General features: G+C 45.7%; 1 protein-coding gene across 4 annotated transcripts; it reads right to left on the bottom strand.

Moving 5' to 3' along the window:
* Positions 1-1,014: 1,014 nt before the first annotated feature.
* Positions 1,015-22,242, bottom strand: LHX8 (LIM homeobox 8). Of its 4 annotated transcripts, none has more exons than XM_073544798.1 (10): positions 22,055-22,242; positions 20,831-21,156; positions 18,624-18,695; positions 12,065-12,232; positions 6,842-6,963; positions 5,298-5,518; positions 5,101-5,204; positions 3,994-4,089; positions 2,200-2,383; positions 1,015-1,664 (listed from the first exon to the last, which is right to left on the bottom strand). In XM_073544798.1, the coding sequence occupies exons 2-10, from the start codon at positions 20,903-20,905 to the stop codon at positions 1,588-1,590; spliced, it is 1,119 nt and encodes a 372-aa protein (XP_073400899.1). In that variant the 5' UTR covers positions 20,906-21,156; positions 22,055-22,242; the 3' UTR covers positions 1,015-1,587. The 4 variants fall into 4 exon arrangements, with proteins under 4 accessions (XP_073400899.1, XP_073400900.1, XP_073400901.1 ...); XM_073544799.1 differs by lacking the exon at positions 22,055-22,242 and adding an exon at positions 21,755-21,906; XM_073544800.1 differs by lacking the exon at positions 18,624-18,695.
* Positions 22,243-22,305: the final 63 nt, after the last annotated feature.

Here is a 22,305-nt window from a genome sequence, read left to right as displayed (position 1 = left end):
TTACCTGTTACCCTCACTGCGTGTGACGTCTTCCGCCCGCGGAAGCAGGAAGCCGACGACGAGAAATGGACCATCCCGTTACCACGCGATCAGCGATATCCAGCGGGGAGCCGGGTGGGAGGCAAGTGTCACACGTAGCGAGATCGCTACAGATATCGCTGTTGCGTCACAAAATCGGTGACGCTTTAGCGATATTGCTAGCGATCTCGCTATGTGTGAAGGGGGCTTTACTGAGCACAATCCTGATCACAGATTCCCATTAATCTAATACGTTAAGGCAATTCATACTTACGCAACCGTTTGTTTTTTTCCCCTTCACACCCAAAAAGATTTTAGTTTGCTTTTCAATGGATTTGTACAAATTATGGATGACAAAAAAAAAAAAAAAAAAGTTCTTAACAGATTCTTTTTAAACAGGAATTTTTGTACATGTCAAAACCTGGTATTTTATAAGGGGGTGTAGACTTTTTATATCCACTGTAGCCTAACATTTTCATGTACAGGGTTGATTTTCCACATAACAGTATTCTTGTAAATTGCCAAGAGCTGCAGATTCGAGAGCTGCTGGATGTCAATTTATTCTCAGATCTCAGTGAATTTCACGGGAACATCCCCCTAAGAATATTTTCACATTTTGCCTATTTGCTGCAGAATTTTAGGCTAGCATCCCTTCCAGATGATTGGAACAGATTTTCAGTTGCAAGCATTTACGCACCTAAATCTGCAGCACGAGAAAGAACCTTAAAAAAAAAATAAAATAAAAAAAAAAAGTGTAACCTGCAGTAAATCCTTTTCATATAAAAGTCTGCAGATGTACCGTATTTGCGGCTATTGAAAGGACCCATGTGCACCTAGGAGCTCGCTGCTGTAATAGTGTTAAATAACATTTGTCCAAATCCCTGAGCAGCGCCTCCCCTTGGTGAAGACTGCAGACGCATCAGCTCACTATGGCTGAAGGAAATTCATTCTTTCCCTAAATAAAATGTTATCCATTTCGTTTCACTCCAATCTGTATAAACCGAGATGTAATCAAAGCTTTATTCTGTTTGCTTGAAAATAAAAAAAAAAACAAAAAAACAGTTTAACTGAATTGTCAGTTCACAGACTGAAAAAAAAAAAAAAAGTTCTTTAGAACCTTTAAAGCAAAACATACATATGTACTTTAGTAATAATTTACAGATACATACTAATGAAAAATACAATTTCACAAAAAAAATTGTAAACATTTTTTGCACCCTTGTCAGTCTTTTTTTTTCCTTTTTGGCAAAGTGCTCTCTCGATGACAAATAAATAAACAAACAACAAAGTTTGGACTAATTCCAGACAGTACAAAAAAAAACCCAAGATGCGCGAGGTGAGAACGGAGTGGCGCAATAATACTCATAAGGACTGTGGGGGGGGGCAGCGACACGGGCATGGCTCTGGCGTGCATTTGTGGTGGCGGCTCCAGTTCTCCGGGACACCGGCTGCACTGCTGGTAAACTTCAGCATAGAAACAAGTTATAAAAATAACTAAATGATCTATTTTATACACAATAAATGATCTGGAATTTACCCAAACATTTACAAAGAAACGGAAGTGAAAGTTTATGCGTGACTTATAGGTAGCTGTGCCATGGAGTGAGGCAGGAGCGACTGGAGACCAATCGGAGTTGGAGAGTGAGCTGTGGAGAGAAGATTGGAGTTATACATCAGACCTAGAACCAATCCAATCACCGAGGAATCTAGAATCAGATCCACTCAACAGCATCCAAGAAGTCATGGATAAGAGGATTCCAAGAAATCGGACTTATTTGGGTCCATGACTGGGATCCCGGACGACCACAGATTTCCAGAACAAAGTCATTATAGCGAGATTGGGAAAGGGGCATCATCATCACTTCTCATAGGGGAAAACTCTGCCAATAGCTGGGGGTCTGATTACAGAGAACCCCAGCCATGACGAACATGGGGCCCTGGATATAGAGGAGTGCTGTACGCCGCCTTCTCCGGCAGGTTCCTGCTACATCGTACGTAGATCCAGATGGAATCTAAAGTTTGTATTTTCTTCATTTACCCCTAGAAATTGCAAATCCTGTATCCAGAAGATTCAGAACTAATCACATCCTGCAACTGGAAATTCTGAGCTAATGTCACACCGTCATGCATTTCTACATCTAGGGAGCAGTCGGCAGGTTACATGCTCCGACATCAACTCACCGTCCATGTAACTGTGCAGGGCGGTCAGCATGGGCCCATCTTGAGGTACGTAGGCGGAGTAGGTCATTTCATCCATCATCGGTGGAGAAAGCCTTGAGGACTGAATGGCTGTAACTGGTGCAGTGGAGGAATGGGTCGGACTTACGTGCTTCTTGTGCCGAGCTCTACAATTCTGGAACCAGACCTGTGAGATGGAGCATCGGAGTATAACAGCGCTGAATGCACAAGTATGGAGGAGACATTACTGGAGCACCACAGAAACCAGCAGGATGCCTTGCATTAACTTCTAGCTCATTCCACATTTCTGCTGCTGATTTTACAACATTCTGACATTAGTAACATTCTGACTGAATACAAGTCTGCTGGGAAGGTGGTGTATAGTGTGTACTGATACATGGTACTGATCCTGAGCTGTGTGTGACCAAATCACAATTCTGAGAAATACAAGATCAAAAGGGGGACAAGGGGGCATCCTCTACGTCTGGAGGAAAGAAGGTTTAAGCATACTCACAGATGTGGATTCTTTACTGTAAGAGCAGTGAGACTATGGAACTCTCTGCCATATGATGTTGTAATGAGTGATTCCCTACTAAAATTTAAGAAGGGACTGGATGCCTTTCTTTAAAAGTATAATATTACAGGGTATATACACTAGTGTCCTTAATATGGTGTTGATCCAGGGAGCTAGTCTGATTGCCGTATGTGGAGTCGGGAAGGAATTTTTTTTCCCCCCAATGTGAAGATTACTGTTTGCCACATGGGTTTTTTTTTGCCTTCCTCTGGATCAACATGTTAAGGCAGGTTAGGATAGGATATGGGTTGAACTAGATGGACTTAAAGTCTCCCTTCAACCTTAATAACTCTGTTACTATGTAAAACTCAATAGGAAAGCACCGAGGAACGGATAAGTAATGTACACTGACTGCACCAGCAGAATAGTGAGTGCAGCTCTGGAGTATAATACAGGATGTAACTCAGGATCAGTAATGTAACGTATGTACATAGTGACTGCACCAGCAGAATAGCGAGTGCAGCTCTGGGGTATAATACAGGATGTAACTCAGGATTAGTAATGTAATGTATGTACACTGTGAATGCACCAGCAGAATAGCGAGTGCAGCTCTGGGGTATAATACAGGATGTAACTCAGGATTAGTAATGTAATGTATGTACACAGTGACTGCACCAGCAGAATAGTGAGTGCAGCTCTGGGGTATAATACAGGATGTAACTCAGGATCAGTAATGTATCTACACAGTGACTGCACCAGCAGAATAGTGAGTGCAGCTCTGGAGTGTTAATGCCCCGCTACACACAACGATGTCCCAGCGATCCCACCAACGATCGACATGGATGGGATCACTGGGACATAGTTAGGCTGATCGCTGGTGACCTGTCACAGAAACTCACCAGCGATCAGGACCAGCAAGCAAGCTGGTATCTAAGGTAAACACTGGGTATCCAAGAGCCGCACGGCTCTTAGTTACCCGCTGTTTACCCTAGATACCAGGATGCAGCATCGCTGATCGTTGGTCACTCGCTGCCACGCTTTGCGATGCGTGCTGGCCGGCGGGAGACCAACGATCAAAAAAATGGCCCAGGACGATCCTGTACGATCAGCGATACCCGGCCGGGGGGGGGGGGGGCGGTCGCTGATGGATGTCACACACAGCGAGATCTCTCCAGCGATCTCACTGTGTGACGGGCCCTTAGACTCTGCACTAAACAGAAGCACAAAATAAAAAAATAAAAAAAAGCACTTAACTTTAACCATTTAGAACAAGTGCTCATTACCTGTATTACACGCCTGCTAAGACCTGTCCTTTCTGACAACTTCTGTAGCGTTTGTGCGTCAGGGTTGTTGTCTTGAGCAAATTGTGCTTGCATAACCTTAAATAAATAAATAAATATTGAGCTATACGGTTGTATTTGTGTTACGAATTCTAACATTACAAAAAAGCAAGTGAAGAACTATATGCATACAAAAGGGAGCACCAGATATAAAATAAGTTTTATTTGAAAAGCTAACAGAAATTTTAAAAACACTTAAACATCCAGAAAAATGGAATGTCTAATTGATCCAAGAAAATATCCACCTATTAATAATTTACTCCTAACAGCCAGATGATATTTGTATACAATGATATAATAATCAAAATTCATGTACAAATCAACATTCCATACATAGTCCCAGTAATTAGATAAGCTTCTAAACCATCATAGTACAATTGCCACCCAAAATACCCTGATTTATAAGGCAACCCTAAATGCATGCTGTCAGCACAATGAGAAATAGAATATAAAAATAAAAAAAACTTAAAAATGCAAAAAGTTAAAAAAAAATAAATACAAAAAATCAAAACATCATGGAGCAACCTGGGAATAATGGGAAGTGAGCTACATAGAAAAGGAGACTCAAACCCATATGTATGGAGCCGGCTGAAAAGGAGACCTGGATCTGATTACTGGGACTATGTATGGAATATCGATTTGTACGTGAATTTTGATTATTATATCATTGTATACAAATATCATCTGGCTGTTAGGAGTATATTAATAGGTGGATTTTTTTGATTAATTAGACATTCCATTTTTCTGTATGTTTAAGTGTTTTTAAAATAAATTTTAATTTTAAGAGCTAACAAATTACATCTGGTGATCCTTTTGTATGCATACCGTTCTCTCGTCTCTTGCTTTATGATGTTTAAGGATATGCATTTAGGTGATCCCATTTAAATACTGGTGCCCACCTATACATATATATTATAGAATCCTAACATTACACATGTATTCCTTACTCTGACAACCCTTCATGGGCCTTCATGCTTTTCCTGCATTTCAATTACAACATTAACTCTTTCCCTGCGGTTAGCTGCACACGGAGCCCCAAAAGACACTTACTTGGAGCTGGTCTGCAGTGAAACTGGTCCGAGCCCTCTTAGCTGGTTTCGGTTGATTAATATCCTGCTCTGTCAACAAAGCCCCTTCCACACTAACCCGATTCCCTGAAAAAAGGAAAAAAAAAAATATTGAATTTACATTTTTGTTGCATTACATCAGCTCCCAGTCCTGCAGCTCGGAGTGATGGAGGCACGCACCGTTTTCCACCGCTTTCTTTAGGTTGTCCAGCATACAGTCGTAATGCACGCGGCACAGAACCTTCTCCTCCACCAGGGCAAACTCTTCCCCCGTGGAAAGCTGTCTCTTGCAGGAGTAGCAGGCAAAGCACGCCAGGTGGTAGACATTGCCCTTTGCTCGCCTCACCCAGTCTGTGGAGTGGATGTGTCTGCCACAACGTGAACACCGCGTTCCATATCGCCTGGATCGCAAGACAATGGAAAATGGGTCATTAACCAGTCACAGGAGGAGCAAAACATGGTGCAAAAAACATGCATTATAGCCATCAGTATTTGGTACCACTTTATCTCCCCTAAATCATCTTTAAACATCCTATTAGAGCATGGTGAGGATAGAGAAGAGGTGAGGGGCAGCCTTCAAGGGCCAAATGGTGCAAAAAACATTCCCGTAACCGTCATCTTGTGGCCACATTGGTGGCCCATGGCTGTCCAACCAGAAAGCTTGCACACACTGGTGGCCCATGGCTGTCCAACCAGAAAGCTTGCACACACTGGTGGCCCATGGCTGTCCAACCAGAAAGCTTGCACACACTGGTGGCCCATGGCTGTCCAACCAGAAAGCTTGCACACACTGGTGGCCCATGGCTGTCCAACCAGAAAGCTTGCACACATTGGTGGCCCATGGCTGTCCAACCAGAAAGCTTGCACACATTGGTGGCCCATGGCTGTCCGACCAGAAAGCTTGCACACATTGGTGGCCCATGGCTGTCCGACCAGAAAGCTTGCACACATTGGTGGCCCATGGCTGTCCGACCAGAAAGCTTGCACATGTGTTCCTACCTGCCCGTCTAGAATCCCTTCTGATTAATATGACCAGTACAAACTCATATGGATATTGTGCCTACTAATAAGAAGAGGAGTCTGAGATGCTGGCAGATCGAAGGAGGTGTGCGGGGGCTCCCGTCCAGCTGCTGTGGCAGGCCCCTGTGAGCCTTTTTGCTTACATGTTATTAGCTAGAACAGAAAATGGCAAGAACGTGCAGCAATGACTCAGGAGGACCAAACATTGTGGAATGCATCCCTTCACCTGCGGAGGTGCTGCAGAGAAGTGAACACTAGCTACAAAGTACAGGAATATCCTGCAAGCCACACAACTTGATTGGGTACTTCGAACACAAAATTGGCCCCCAGATCCCATCATCAGCTGCGACATTTCTAGTGTTGCATTAACTCCACTACATCACTTATTTGCAACAATATGGTATAAACATAAGAAAAGCTGGAAAACTAGAAAAGAATTTTACAAGTGCAAAATAGGAAACCAGATGTGATACAATGTGCAAAATCATGCAAACCGCAGACAAAACCGGTTCATAGGAAAAGTAGGGACGTTACCCACAAGCAATGGGGCAAGCGACTACTTTTCCTTTTCACCAGTTTTGAAAAATCTCCAGTGTGGCATCAGTGTGAACATGCAGGGATTACAGAAAAGAGATTAATACAGTGAGCAAATATGGAGAAACAGACAGACACACGGGCGTGATGAATACATACATGAATAGTACCTAAAATAATCAAGCTTGCAGAATATGTCTTTATCTTTGATGTAGCAGCTGGTGTGCCTCCCCAGGGACGTCCGGCACACGCTACAGGACAGACAGCGGACGTGCCAGCACAGATCGTTTACCTGCAGGAAGAAAAGGGTCCTTCGTTATCCAGGACTTCAGAAAGTCTTTGTGATCGGACATCAGACAGCCTGCACCTTATAGTGAGCGACGTGCAACGGAAAACAGAACATCGGAATGTGGAAGGTGGAGCCGGCAACAACATTGCTTCAGTTAGGTGTTTGGCCATTCGTTTTTATGTACCTAGATATTATGTGGTCACTGTTACTATTCGAGCACGGTATGGCAGCATTTACATTATAGTGGCACAGATGTAGGTTATTCTGGCGCCATGGTTTGTTAATTAGACGTTGGCATGGAACCAATTTGTCCAGAATGTGCCCCATGTGGTTAAGTCTAGGCAAACGTGCACCATATGGGTATGTGTGGGTAAATGTGCACCATATAGGTACATGTTATTTTTGCACTGTATGACAGTACACATGGGGGCACATAGAAAGCAACCATCCATCAATATTGGGCATGGTAACACCCATTGATGTCTGAGGTGTAATACCTGCACCGAGATGCCCCAGATTTTATTATTCTACCTTCACACATTCTTATAAGCCAAAACAACAATTCCAGCATCTAATGAAACCTTAATTTATGGACAGCCCTCCATTGAGACAGGTCACATGATCGCAACTCCCAACAAGTCTCATGACCAAAAAAAACATTTGTGTAACCTGTCTACAACTATAATTAGCTGCAATACAAAAAAAAACAAACAAAAAACACAAAACATGAACTGAACCAAATCATAACCGAGTCTCCAGCACGCAGCTTGCCTTGAGGGCTATGAGAACAGAGCTGTGTGCGGCTTGGAGCAGAAAGCACATTTGTTGATGTGCAAAGCCGCTGCAGTCGATGCCGGGTCGCAGGTCACAATGTGACACCATAGGAAGTCATTAGATACAATGTCACAATGTGACCTCAGCTGATGTGTGGCGCTACTGGCCTTATTCTGGCTAGGATTCTAAGAGTTAACTTACTGCCACCAAAATGAGTAATTGCAGGAAATGATAATTAGGGGCCAGATCTCTATACATCGGCTTCTCATGTCTTAGAAAACCCATCAGTAACCATGCAATTAGAATAGTGATGAGCGAACGTGCTCGGGTAACGTGTTCTGCTCGGGCGTTACCCGAGTATCTTGGCCGTGCTCGGATATTATGTTCGGGTCCCTGCGGCTGCATGTTTCGTGGCTGTTAGATAGCCGCCACACGAGTGGGGATTGTCTAACAGCTGCGAATCATGCTGCCGCGGAGACTTGAACATATAGGAGCAAGCCAAAATACTCAGATAACACCCGACCATAACACGTTACCCGAGTACGGCTGCTCGTCATCACTAATAATCATTCTAATAACAGATCATATCACAGATAATCCAATAAACCGCAAAAAGGGATTAGGAAGGAGAATAAACGCCACAAAAGTTAAATTCAAGAATATGAGTCTACAGTATAACAATATATTACTCTGCAAACCTAGAAGAATAATCTACAGAAATACTGAGAACTCTAACCCCAGACGAGCATCGCATGCTGATGGGACAATTTTGTAATACATTGCCACATTCTCTTTTGCACATCCAAATTTACATCACATTTTGGAAAATTTATAGTCACCCAACACCTCTGCTGACCCGAGTACTGTACTGCACAGGGTCAATCTGCAGAACTAACCAGCTGCTCACAGATCAACACGTGGCAGAGATGAATTAGCATCATCACGAGCTGTGCCAACTGGTAATCTTGCACAGCACTATGCCCAAATTTGTGCGTTTATGGTGTTCTTGGAAGGATCAAAAAAAAAAAAAAAAAAAAGACGACCAGTGCAAAGTGATAAATCCAGTTCTGCTGCATCTGCATACCAAGAGTATATGAATGGTCCCCTTCCCCCCCCCCCCCCCCCCCCAGTATGCCCACAGAATGTATGTTGTACGGTGCAGCCCCCCATGGCGCCCCCTGGACAGGCCGTGTTTATTTATACATTCTGGAATGTATGCCGCTGTTTAGATGCCAGAAGGAACAGATTTGGAATTATGTTCAATTTAATTATCGCTGGATTTGATGACGGTGCACATAAACCGGGGCCAAGTCCTTAGAGGGGCTGTTCACTTGAGCAATTTTTTTTTTTTTTTTTTTTAAATTCCAAAAAAGTTCTACAAGGCACACCAAAAAAAAAAAAAAAAAAAAAGCTGTGATTGGTGGAGAAACCTGACAGCAAGGGTTGCCTTTATCTGCAGCACCCCCGCAGGGGAAATTGGGTATTACACAGGTCCCTTTGAAGTCAGAACTGTATATTTAGTGAATGGGTCATGGCCGATCCCCCAGAATGGAAGCCTCTATAAATGTTGATTGAGGTTTCAAGTGAGCCGCCCCCTTTAACCAGAATCCCCCAAATAGTGTTACATGCAGCTCAACTGCATTCAAAAATCTTTCCTCCTGCAAACCATGTCCTGGATACCTGAGAGATTTGCATTCCACACACTAAAAACAAGACAAAATATCCTAACATGGGAATGAGTATGAAAGTAATAGAAGAGTCACAAATCGCACTGTACAGTTGACCGTGCACCTGCTGAATGCAGACAGTGGCATTACACGGCGGGAGCTGCACCACGACACTAATGTCGCAGCACGAGCACTGCATGTGTCTGCACTAAAAATATGCAGCCACCCGGCTCTCCTCATTGCTAATTTTTTTTATGCATTTTTAATGCAGATTTGCTGCAGCTTAATATAAGTATTGAATAAAGGTTTTTTTTAACCTCAGAATTGCTGCAAATTTGAACTTAATAAAATGCATGTTAGTTTATGTACACAGCATATTTTCTGGGAAAGTGTCAGAAAAAGGCAGCAGCAGTTTTGCACTAATGCGCACATTTAGTTTTTTTTTCCCCGTGCTTTATTGATGCTTTTTTGCTACTTGGCCTCTGATCAGGAAAGAGGAAGCAGTAAAGAGAAAAAAAAAAAAAAAAAAATACACCACATCAATAAATGCAGTGTAACACTAAACATGTTAAGATAGATTTACAAATATCATTCCTACTGCTGCTACTGTAAGAGAAATAAAATCGAACCCCCACCCCCCCATGGTGCACGTTATCGCAGCGTCTAAACGCACGGTGGGTATTTGTTGTGAAACCACATCTACTTTGCTTGGATCAGAGTCAGTTCTGTGCACAAATTCACGGTACGGGGTACGATCTGCTCAGTATCCTCTTAGGCCTGTTTCACACTTCCGTTTTTTCAAATCCGTCAAAATCCGTTGGTTTCCGTAAAAAAACGGATCCGCCATTTTTTTGCAGGATCTGTTTTTTTGTCCCATAGACTTCCATTAGTGGTTACCGCGGATCCGTCAAAAAAACGGATCCGGTTTTTAAAAACGGATCCGTTTGCATCAGTTTCCGTCAAAAAAACGGAAACGGATCCGTTTGGCGGACACAAAAACGGAAGTGTGAAACAGGTAACCTGCAGCTTTCATTCGGTTGTGGGAATATTGTAACTTCACGAATCAGTGCGATAAAATAATAGCAAATTACTCAGCCATAAAGTAGCCGGTGACTGGGTGATAATGACATTTGGGGGGACGTGTCATACGACCCTTTAATACTGGAGATTCAGAGATTCAACCTCTAGGTTGTAAATGGGGGGGGGGGGGGATTTACATTGTGCCAATAGAGAGTCATATTTTGGAATTGTTTTTAAAAACTTGTAATAAATGTTATCACTAACAATCACAACTGTGCTTCCTTGTCCTCTGTTGAATTCTGGCTGCGTGGACCCCCCCCCCCCAATTATCGAGCTCATCATTATAGGAGGGCTGCATCATTCCCGAATACAATACTGTGCGATATCTATGGGGCAGCCCTTTCAGGCTGCACAGAAGACAACCAACGTTCTGCTGAATTTACCGAAGTAAAACCCAACAAGCGGATCCGGAGCCTCAGCAGTTGCCAATACCCAAGATCTATAACAAGGATTAAAGGGGTTTTCCACAACTCAGTGTAGCAATAAAAATCTACTGATCTCCCACAGCTCATCCGTTCTGTCATTCTCTTCTTTCGGTGAGGTCAATGCTTCACAGCTGCAGCCAATCATTGCAGCCACTGACTGGCTGCAGCGGTCAAACGCCAACCAGAATAGAGGAGAGGAAGAGGATTTGAGAGACTGGCGGGAGGTCAGAAAGTATATGCCAATTATTTAAATTTTTAACCACACTGGAGGAGCTTGTAAAGTTAGAGATGGAGCTGGAGACCCCTTTAATGATTATGGAGTTTTCCCATCACCTCAGAATCAATATGTATCTCATCTTCGATCCCATTAAGCTCCAGAAACACGTACCGATCACTGCTCGCACTACTAGTTTCGGGCCTGTTTACATCTGAAACATGGTAGAATTTTTACTAAGTCTGCAGCCTGCACCCAGGGGATGCCAGCCGTGCCAGTGTCACCGATGAACACAACAAGATAATATCCGCAACGTAAGAAGAAACTATTCCCACCACCATTAACGAGCAATCAGAACTCGAAGTTAACGCCGTGCACGCTGCATGGAGCTGCAACAGACTGAGCGTCACAAATTGTGGAACATTTCTTGGTGGGGAAAATATATACAGTATTTCACATATTAACTAGAAAATCAGACTTTAAGTGGCTTTAATGAAACAAGAGTATTGTAGAAAACTACAAAATAAGCCAACCCAAAAATGATACCTTCCAGAATGTCAGACTGGGGTGCCAAGGGCCCAACAGTAACCTTGACTTTGGGGGGGCCCCCCCACTTTTAGCCTCCATACACATTACACTACCCTTGTTCACAAATTTACCCATATCTATATAATAAACTGTCTAGTTTGGTTAATGAATGACGAGATGCTGCTTTTTTTTCCCTGTACAGAGTGAATTATGCCAAGTACTACCCATACAGTGGGGCTGGGGCCCAGATCTGCACAGGGGCCCACCGGGGGATTCCCCTCTAGGCCAGTCCGAGCCTGCCTGTGAGCTTTGGGAGCACAGAGGACCCTTCATCAGAAAGGTTTAGCAATGACAGGAGAGCTGCAGTTTTTGTGCCACACATCATCTCTGCTGATATCTCCTGTCTGGGTTCTTACCTTGAGCAGGTATTTATCGACAATTTCCATCCCGCAGCTGCTACAGAGACTTTTCCCTTGAGTGAGACCTGAAGAAGGCATGGAATGAGGAGACGACGAAGACACCGGAGACAGAGGAGCCGATGAGCAAGAGTCCTCGTCCAGCGCCACTCCGGGGCTTCCCTGCAGCTGAGAGGAGACGAGAGGGAGAAGTCAGCCATTAAAAGGACTAAAGACGCATTCTGTCATTCTAGAGTGCGGCACACACAAGCATACATTATACAGAAAGACTACAGCAGCCTTTTATGTGAACAATCCTCAGGGGGTAGGGTATGAGGACATGTAGGAATATTTGGGGAAAGATTGTACAGCGATTTACAGGCCTGGATCACACGTCCTGATATTTCCAGTACCGGAGATATCCGTGCCCGTGTGTCAATTTGTCACATTCATGTGCACCATCCATGTGTGATCCGTGTGCTGTCCGTGTCATGAAACAATTTGTTTCAATGTTAATCCTATGACTTAAAACGCACACGGATGGCACACGGACGCCATCCGTGTGCGGTACGTGTTTACACGGACCCATTGACTTGTATGGTTCCATGTGATCGGTGCTGTCGCTCAAAAACAGACATGTCAGCGTGTTTTACACACGGACACACGGTCCATGAAAACACGCTGACATCTGTGTAGATCCATTCATTTGAAGGAGTCTACGTGTGTCAGTGTCTCTGGTACGTGAGAAACCCGTCACCACACGTACCGGAAACAGACGTGAAACCGGCCTAAAGTCACGTTCCCACGATGAACATTTGGTGCTGCACAGTTTTTACAGCATGCTCACACACTGCGTTTAAGTGGGGTTTTTTGTGTGTAGTCAAAACTTCTCTTGGCAGTAAAAATGTGTTCACAACTCAGGTTTTGCTGCATTTTTGTTTAGTTGCACAGGACTTGTGAATTGTCTCACTACACATTTAATAAAAGTAACGTTTCACCATAAAACACTGCAAAATCAAAGCAAAACCTATTTGCTGATTTTATTTTATACATTCCTTTTTATGGTTAAAAAGTGCAGCAAAAATGCTGAGAATTAACATACTGCAGAGTTCAAAAACACTAAAGCTAAGTGCACACGCTGCGGATTGGTCTGTTGATTTTTTATCTGCGGAACCGCAGGTAAGGTCACCTGCGGTTTTACCTGCGGTTTATCACCTCTACAATGGAGATGGTAAACCGCAGCAGAATCCGCAGAAAAGAATTGACATGTCAATTCTTTCTGCGGATTCAAAACCGCAGCTTTTCCGCAGTTAAAAATCCGCTGCATGTGCACAGCAGAATGTAAATCTCATAGGATAACATGCTACTGTACGCTGTCTGCTGAACTGCTGCGGCCAAAATCACAGCGGAACCGCGGCAAAAACCGCAGCGTGTGCACATAGCCTAAAGTTCTCAAGGTTAGTAAGGCGCAAAAAATAAATAAAATAACCATGTGCATAAGATTTCTTAAACCTCAGGTTTTTCTGAGACTATAAAACACTGCTTTTTATTAGCATAAAAAAAGCTGCAAAAATGATGCGTGTGAACAGAGCCTTCACTAAATTAGATTACTTGCATTTTTTACAATACATTTTTCTAAGCATTTTTTTTTTTTATATTTTTGCTGAGATTCTTGCCTGCCTTTGGTTTGAGTTAAATAAAACTTTTTGGATACTTCCTGTTCCTTTGATTAGAACTATTGATACAGTCATGTGCAGGACACACATTTGATTGCATTTAGGCTGTGGAAGCATTCACTTTATCTATGGATGCTACCACTTTCATGCAAGTTTATGGAGAAAATCCATAAATAAAACCCATGCTTACTGCAAGGGAAATGGACTTGCAATGGAATAAAAAAAAAAACAAAAAAAAAAAAACACACATTTGCTTGTCACTTAACGCAACAGTACAAAAAAAAAAATAAAAAAATAAAGCAAAGTGGACACAAGATCTCAATAAATCCCATCCACATTTGTGAACGTAATAGATGGCATCAAAAATGCAGAAAACAATCATTGCTGGGACTTGGCCTAACAGGTGGACGAATACTTGCAGATAAGAGGCGTGCATCCAATACTAGTTTACTTGTATTACCCCAAATTGAGAGCCCCCCCAAATATGACTTTCCATGCAATTTTTTTTGCCCCTCTACTTTAGTCTCCATCAGAAGTGATGGATTGTTGTGGTTTATATGAGGACATGTGCGGACAATCATTACCCGTAATCTAAGGAGCGACCGTTACCCCTTGTACAAGGCCCTTTACTAGCGGCTAAACACCAGGATCAGTGGGAGAGAATATCCTCTGGCTATAAACAGATTTCCAGTCTTTTCACTACATTGGAAGCCATACAATACTGTAGCTTCGCTCCATTGCTTTGCACGCCGGCTATTTTATGAATCTGCATTACTTACAGGCCCAACTTATTGCAAGATACATTCATCAGATCACTTGCCAAGACTTGTAAAGGCAGCGATACTACTATGATGTACAGTATTAACTGCAGCCGGTAAAGAGATAGATGCAGATATATTTTTCTTCAAAATTAGGAACCACCAGTTTTAAGTTATTAAAACTAAAAATTAAGGTCAGTTTCCACCTTAGACACAAGTAGCAATCAGCATAAGCCCCAGAACAGTCACACCACTAAATATAAACTGTGAAACCTCTGGGATCTCATCATCCAGACCGGATTCCATCGTACATTACACCCCTCCTCCCCCCTTCCAGAACACAACTTTCTAATACAATTTTGAGTAATGATTTAAGAAGCGTCACTACATCTACAACTACTGTACTTCCATCCGCACATACATAGCTGGTCACTAGACTTCATATGGTCTTTACCAACAGCACAGCCTAGGATCCAACTCAAGGCGCACAAATCAATGGTGCAACAGGGGTCACTACTACATCCAAAACCGCACGGAGCCGCCGTCACAGGCACAAGGGGCCACATACTGGGAGCCCCAATGGAGACAGATGAGAATGTGTGTACAGCTGTACAATAAAAAAAAAAAAATAAAAAAAATAAAAAAATTTGTATGGAAGATGTTTTTATTTTTGTTTGTTTTTTTTAGCTACATGGTCATCTTAGTTTTTATTACTCTGGATCATTTTCCAGCAGCATTTATCACACACTATAACTATTCATAATAAATACAATGTTCCCATCATAAATCTATAGTTTACACATGAACACATCTAAACACACCACATACACATTACTGTGTATATACGGCCTATACAATATTAGGATTTACAGCTGATCTACATACATAATTATACACACATTATACCAATGGTGATGAATATAATCTGTTCCTGTCATTCACAATAGATAAGACAAGCCCGTATAGAGCTATAGTCACCTGAACAAGTCACTGTATATACAACATCACAGCTGTACGGTATTGTATATGAGGCCCGTATCTCACAGACCACCATGCCTCCAGATATCTCCCCTGTGGTGTATATATCGTTTACATGCTCGTACACCTCCCACTGTCACCATGTCACACATATGCAGGTGTCGCCCCCTGTAGTGTATAAAGCTTATACGCACATATACCCCACTGTCCGAATATCACACATATACCCCACACTGTATCCATTTGTCGCCCCCTGTAGTATATACCCTGTGTCCAGGTGTCGCCCCCTGTAGTATATATGCAGGTATACCCCACACTGTATCCAGGTGTCGCCCCCTGTAGTAAATACGCAGGTATTCCCTGCAGTCCAGTGTCGGACTGGGGAGCCAAGGGCCCACCAGTAACAGTGACTTTGGGGGCCCACTTTTCACCTGCATACAAATATTACATGACCCTTATTCACCAATATCTCTATATAATAAACTGACCTGAGGTTAGCATCCTCAATAATTAATCAGCACCTCCCACTCCCGTCTCCAAGACTATACACGTGCTGCACCAATTCTTTGGAATGCACTTCCCAGGTCAATACGATTAGTCCCCAATCCCCACAATTTTAAGCGTGTACTGAAAACGCATTTATTCAGACTGGCCTACCGCCTCATCACATTAACCTAATCTATCCCTGGGTGGCACAGCCAAAAGTTTTACCATAACCAGGTTCCCCGCATCATGTTCCCACATGCTTTATGCATCCATTAGCCCTCTGTGTCTGTACTGATACACACTTAACACTATGGCTGGTCCATACAATCAGGGCAACTGTTACCACCCACCTTTCGTGTCTCCCTCTTTCCACAGACTGAAAGCTTGTGAGCAGGGCCCTCACTCCTCTTGGTATTTGTTATGATCTATGTGATTATTGTTATGCTGTAATGTCTATTGTCTGTACAAATCCCCTCTGAAATGTCAAGTGCTGCAGAATATGTCGGCGCTATAGAAATAAAATTTATTATTATTAAACTTGTGCAGTTTGGTTAATGAGATGCTGCTTTTATTCTGTACAGAGTGAATCAAGTGAATTATACCAAGTACTGACCATATAGAGGGGTTGAGGGCCGAGATATGCACTGGGGCCCACCGGGGGATACCCCTGTCCCCCCATGGGCCAGTCTGAGTCTGCCACAGACCCCGTGTCCAGGTGTCGCCCCCCTGTAGTATATACACCCCACAGTCCCCGTGTCGCCCCCCTGTAGTATATACACCCCACAGTCCCCGTGTCGCCCCCCTGTAGTATATACACCCCACAGTCCCCGTGTCGCCCCCCTGTAGTATATACACCCCACAGTCCCCGTGTCGCCCCCCTGTAGTATATACACCCCACAGTCCCCGTGTCGCCCCCCTGTAGTATATACACCCCACAGTCCCCGTGTCGCCCCCCTGTAGTATATACACCCCACAGTCCCCGTGTCGCCCCCCTGTAGTATATACACCCCACAGTCCCCGTGTCGCCCCCCTGTAGTATATACACCCCACAGTCCCCGTGTCGCCCCCCTGTAGTATATACACCCCACAGTCCCCGTGTCGCCCCCCTGTAGTATATACACCCCACAGTCCCCGTGTCGCCCCCCTGTAGTATATACACCCCACAGTCCCCGTGTCGCCCCCCTGTAGTATATACACCCCACAGTCCCCGTGTCGCCCCCCTGTAGTATATACACCCCACAGTCCCCGTGTCGCCCCCCTGTAGTATATACACCCCACAGTCCCCGTGTCGCCCCCCTGTAGTATATACACCCCACAATCCCCGTGTCGCCCCCCTGTAGTATATACACCCCACAGTCCCCGTGTCGCCCCCCTGTAGTATATACACCCCACAGTCCCCGTGTCGCCCCCCTGTAGTATATACACCCCACAGTCCCCGTGTCGCCCCCCTGTAGTATATACACCCCACAGTCCCCGTGACGCCCCCTATAGTATATACACCCCACAGTCCCGGTGTGGCCCCCTGTAGTATATACACCCCACAGTCCCCGTGTCGCCCCCCTGTAGTATATACACCCCACAGTCCCCGTGTCGCCCCCCTGTAGTATATACACCCCACAGTCCCCGTGACGCCCCCTATAGTATATACACCCCACAGTCCCGGTGTGGCCCCCTGTAGTATATACACCCCACAGTCCCCGTGTCGCCCCCCTGTAGTATATACACCCCACAGTCCCGGTGTCGCCCCCCTGTAGTATATACACCCCACAGTCCCCGTGACGCCCCCTATAGTATATACACCCCACAGTCCCGGTGTGGCCCCCTGTAGTATATACACCCCACAGTCCCCGTGTCGCCCCCTGTAGTATATACACCCCACAGTCCCCGTGTCGCCCCCTGTAGTATATACACCCCACAGTCCCCGTGTCGCCCCCCTGTAGTATATACACCCCACAGTCCCCGTGACGCCCCCTATAGTATATACACCCCACAGTCCCGGTGTGGCCCCCTGTAGTATATACACCCCACAGTCCCCGTGTCGCCCCCTGTAGTATATACACCCCACAGTCCCCGTGTCACCCCCCTGTAGTATATACACCCCACAGTCCCGGTGTGGCCCCCTGTAGTATATACACCCCACAGTCCCCGTGTCGCCCCCCTGTAGTATATACACCCCACAGTCCCGGTGTCGCCCCCCTGTAGTATATACACCCCACAGTCCCGGTGTCGCCCCCCTGTAGTATACACCCCACAGTCCCAGTGTCGCCCCCTGTAGTATATACACCCCACAGTCCCAGTGTCGCCCCCTGTAGTATATACACCCCACAGTCCCCGTGTGGCCCCCCTGTAGTATATACACCCCACAGTCCCCGTGTCGCCCCCTGTAGTATATACACCCCACAGTCCCCGTGTCGCCCCCTGTAGTATATACACCCCACAGTCCCGGTGTCGCCCCCTGTAGTATATACACCCCACAGTCCCGGTGTCGCCCCCTGTAGTATATACACCCCACAGTCCCGGTGTCGCCCCCTGTAGTATACACCCCACAGTCCCGGTGTCGCCCCCTGTAGTATACACCCCACAGTCCCGGTGTCGCCCCCTGTAGTATACACCCCACAGTCCCGGTGTCGCCCCCTGTAGTATACACCCCACAGTCCCGGTGTCGCCCCCTGTCGCACTCACCAGGCTGCCCTCGCGGCTCCGGCCCATGCTCAGCGCTGCTCCCCCGCACTCCTCGGACATGAGGGAGGTGAACTGTGAGGAAACAGCAAGAAGAGGGTGAGATTCCGGGCCGCATCCCCTCACCCGCCGCCGCCCTCCGTCCCTCCCGCACGTGCGTGTCCTGCGCTCCGCGCGCGGCTGTTTGCGCCTTTTAACCCCCTGCGCGCCGCGCCCCTACCTCCGCCGCCGCTATGGGGAGACCCCAGAAGAGGTGACAATAATGGTCGCGGAGTCTCCGGGGGGAGATTTGAATGAAAATGCCGCAGATTAACCCGAATCCCAGCCTCCCTCCCCCGGCGGCAGCGCGCACCGGTCCACCTGCCGCTGATTGCGCCGCGCCCTGCACCTGGGCAGCGCCCGGTCACTATGGGGTGAGGGGTAATTAGCAGGGGCGCAAAAATAGCGACCAACGACAATGACACCCGAGGCCTCATTCACACGCTGGTATTCTGCACCGGAGCTTCTGGGCCAAAGCCGGGAGAGGAGCAGCCAGAGAAAGCCGCAGGACACAAACGCTGGGGTGTGAATGAGGCCAATGAGACGCCATCAGCGGTACCGCACAGCTACAGTCACATTACCGGGTACAAGGCGGAATCATTACTGACAAAACTGGATTTACCCATTAATGCAGAATAAGGAACAAAACGCAACGCGCGGATTACCAATGTAAACGAAACCGTAAAATATCAGCTCAGCGCAACCGAACAAGTTCTGCTCTGCTACATCCGCACACAACACTGCACTATCCGCACACAAGCAGGCTGGCATATATTCACACACAGGCGGTTCTGTAGAATTATTGTGCAGTTTATCCAGTCATTAAAGGGTGTGAGAGACTAAGAGACACCCGACCGATCCGCGGGTGTATAATATAGATCCCCATAAATCTCTGCTGCAGGAAAAAGAAAGAAAGAAAGAAAGAAAGAAAGAAAGAAAGAAAGAAAGAAAGATCGGATATTAAATAGCCAAAGCTACAAGTGACCGCACTGCAGATATTCGCCACATATTGGGGGGTTTAGGACTTTGTGCCCCTTTTGATATGTGATCTGCAGCCGATATTTATGGGAAATTACTTTAGAATTAAATCCATTAACAAATCAAACATGGATAGAGAAATACACACATTATATAAAATATATAGAATTTTTTTTTTCTGTACCGGGGTTTCTTTGGGACACATTTCAAGGGAAGGTATTATAATATAAAGCATTAGTGAAGGTTTGGAGGAGTGATAGAAATAAACGTATAGTTGTCATTAATTGAGATAGAGGGAAAGAGAATATATATATATATTTTCTATATATTAGTTTGCATTAGTATATATTTCCCTATTTTCCATCCATTTCTCAGGTCAGGTTATCGCTTTATGTCTGCTTCACATTGTGTTTCCATGAGTGTAGAATATATATTTATTGTGTCTGTATAAATATTATATACACGCAATATGTTCTATACACAATGTGAAGTGATAAACTGACCTGAGAAATGGATGGAAAATGGGGAAATATTTTCTAATCCCCAAAAAAATCTTGGCGCTACTATACCTATCACATATGGTAGATGACATCCATTGTTCCCCATGTACACAGCTGAATATTCCTAAATATTAAAGCCAGAAACCCCTCTGCAGATGGGGAATGACTGAACAAGGAATCTGCACACAGTCAATCAGGACTATAGATCGGGTTTTCTCTGCACTTACAGGCATCACCATCACATACTACACAGAGCGAGATTCTGCATTTATAGTGACTGCACATTGTAGATCTGGACATACAGGAATCGGCACAAATTCGGGTTTCTGTAATCTAGTGGATATGCATCTATGGATTCTGGCTGATGGCACACTACACTGTATCTGTGGATTCATTCCTCACACACAACTTTTTCTCTTTCGATGAGGAGATATACCTACAACGCACCGGCACCGCTATGGGAAGTAAAATGGCACCCCAGTACGCTAACCTCTTCATGGCTAAACTGGAAAATGACTTTTTAACATCCTGCTCCATCAAACCCTTTGAGCGACATCTTCCGGCTGATGGCACCCTGCACTGTATCTGTGGATTCCAGCACACTGCACTGTATATATTCCGGCTGATGGCACCCTGCAGTGTTGGTGGTGCCCAGGAGCCCACGCAGGACCCCCTGGCTGGCACTGCCCTCACCTTGTCAGCTGGCACCGCAGGGAGATCCCGGTCCTCCAGTTTACACAGGAACATCTGCTCGCTCTTCCAATACATGGCACTGCCAGGCTCTCACATCCCAACTCCACAAGGTCCGCAGCTCCAGAGTTGGATCCAGGGGCCCGCACTCGCCCCCCAGCACCTCACTCCACTGCCTCTGCCCTCCCAGAAGAAAAGTTTTTGTTTGCGAGTGGGTGGTACCAGGGAGCACAACACGAGGCTTCGCCAGCTGCATGGCCGCACCTCCACACACCAGCCCCCTCCTCCTGCTGGGGGTCTTCACCAGGACAGGACCGATGTCACCAGAGCTGAAAAATAAAATGGCAATTACAAACAATGAAGGGAATGTGAACAAAGCATTTGTCTTAAGCCACCAATGCATTTACTGCATGCTGGGACTTGTAGTTCCCCACAATCCAAGAACTGCGTCTGCAACCATATCCAGCCAAACAAATCTGCTGGGACTTGTAGTTCCTCCACTCAGTCTGGGGGAGAGGTCTCCATCACCAGTTTACAAGGTGAATATTTTGGGGGCTGGAACCTCAGTTTTCCATTGTAGTTCCTCACCAACACCCGGTCCAGGACTAGTAGAGCATCCAGCAGGTCAGTGAGCTGCGACCTCCAGACACCCAGAAACCAAGTCTTCAGCAAAACCTGGAGGTCAACGACCCACATCTACAGATCTCAGGCAGCTGCGACTTGTAGTTCCCCATCATCAAGAGTACCAAAGAGCAATGAAGGGATTGGGAACTACAAGTCGCAGCATGCCATCAGCCACTTGGGGATCTAAAAATCCCTGGATTTCCTAGCAAGATTTGCTGCAACCTTTAGTCCACCTATCAGTCTCATACAAGGACTGCCGTGCTGGAATGTAACCTGCTGAGGGCAGTAGTCCTGGACTGTAACCTGCTGAGGGCAGTGGTCCTGGACTGTAACCTGCTGAGGGCAGTGGTCCTGGACTGTAACCTGCTGAGGGCAGTGGTCCTGGACTGTAACCTGCTGAGGGCAGTGGTCCTGGACTGTAACCTCCTGAGGGCAGTGGTCCTGGACTGTAACCTCCTGAGGGCAGTGGTCCTGGACTGTAACCTCCTGAGGGCAGTGGTCCTGGACTGTAACCTGCTGAGGGCAGTGGTCCTGGACTGTAACCTGCTGAGGGCAGTGGTCCTGGACTGTAACCTGCTGAGGGCAGTGGTCCTGGACTGTAACCTGCTGAGGGCAGTGGTCCTGGACTGTATCCTGCTGAGGGCAGTGGTCCTGGACTGTATCCTGCTGAGGGCAGTGGTCCTGGACTGTATCCTGCTGAGGGCAGTAGTCCTCCTGCTCCATCTATACTGTACTTGTGATCAAGCGGCGCCCCCCCAGTAGTAGGAGCCGCTCTCTGCCATCCTATCCCTCTGTCTCTTCTCCAAAACCCTATAATGAAAGCTTTCTCATTAGGATAAAACACAACATGTGAG

This window comes from Dendrobates tinctorius, unplaced genomic scaffold (assembly GCF_039654945.1).
Source record: "Dendrobates tinctorius isolate UK_male_01 unplaced genomic scaffold, ASM3965494v1 ptg000138l, whole genome shotgun sequence".
In the NCBI taxonomy this organism is placed as follows: Eukaryota; Metazoa; Chordata; class Amphibia; order Anura; family Dendrobatidae; genus Dendrobates; species Dendrobates tinctorius.
This window is presented reverse-complemented; position numbering and strand designations above follow the sequence as displayed.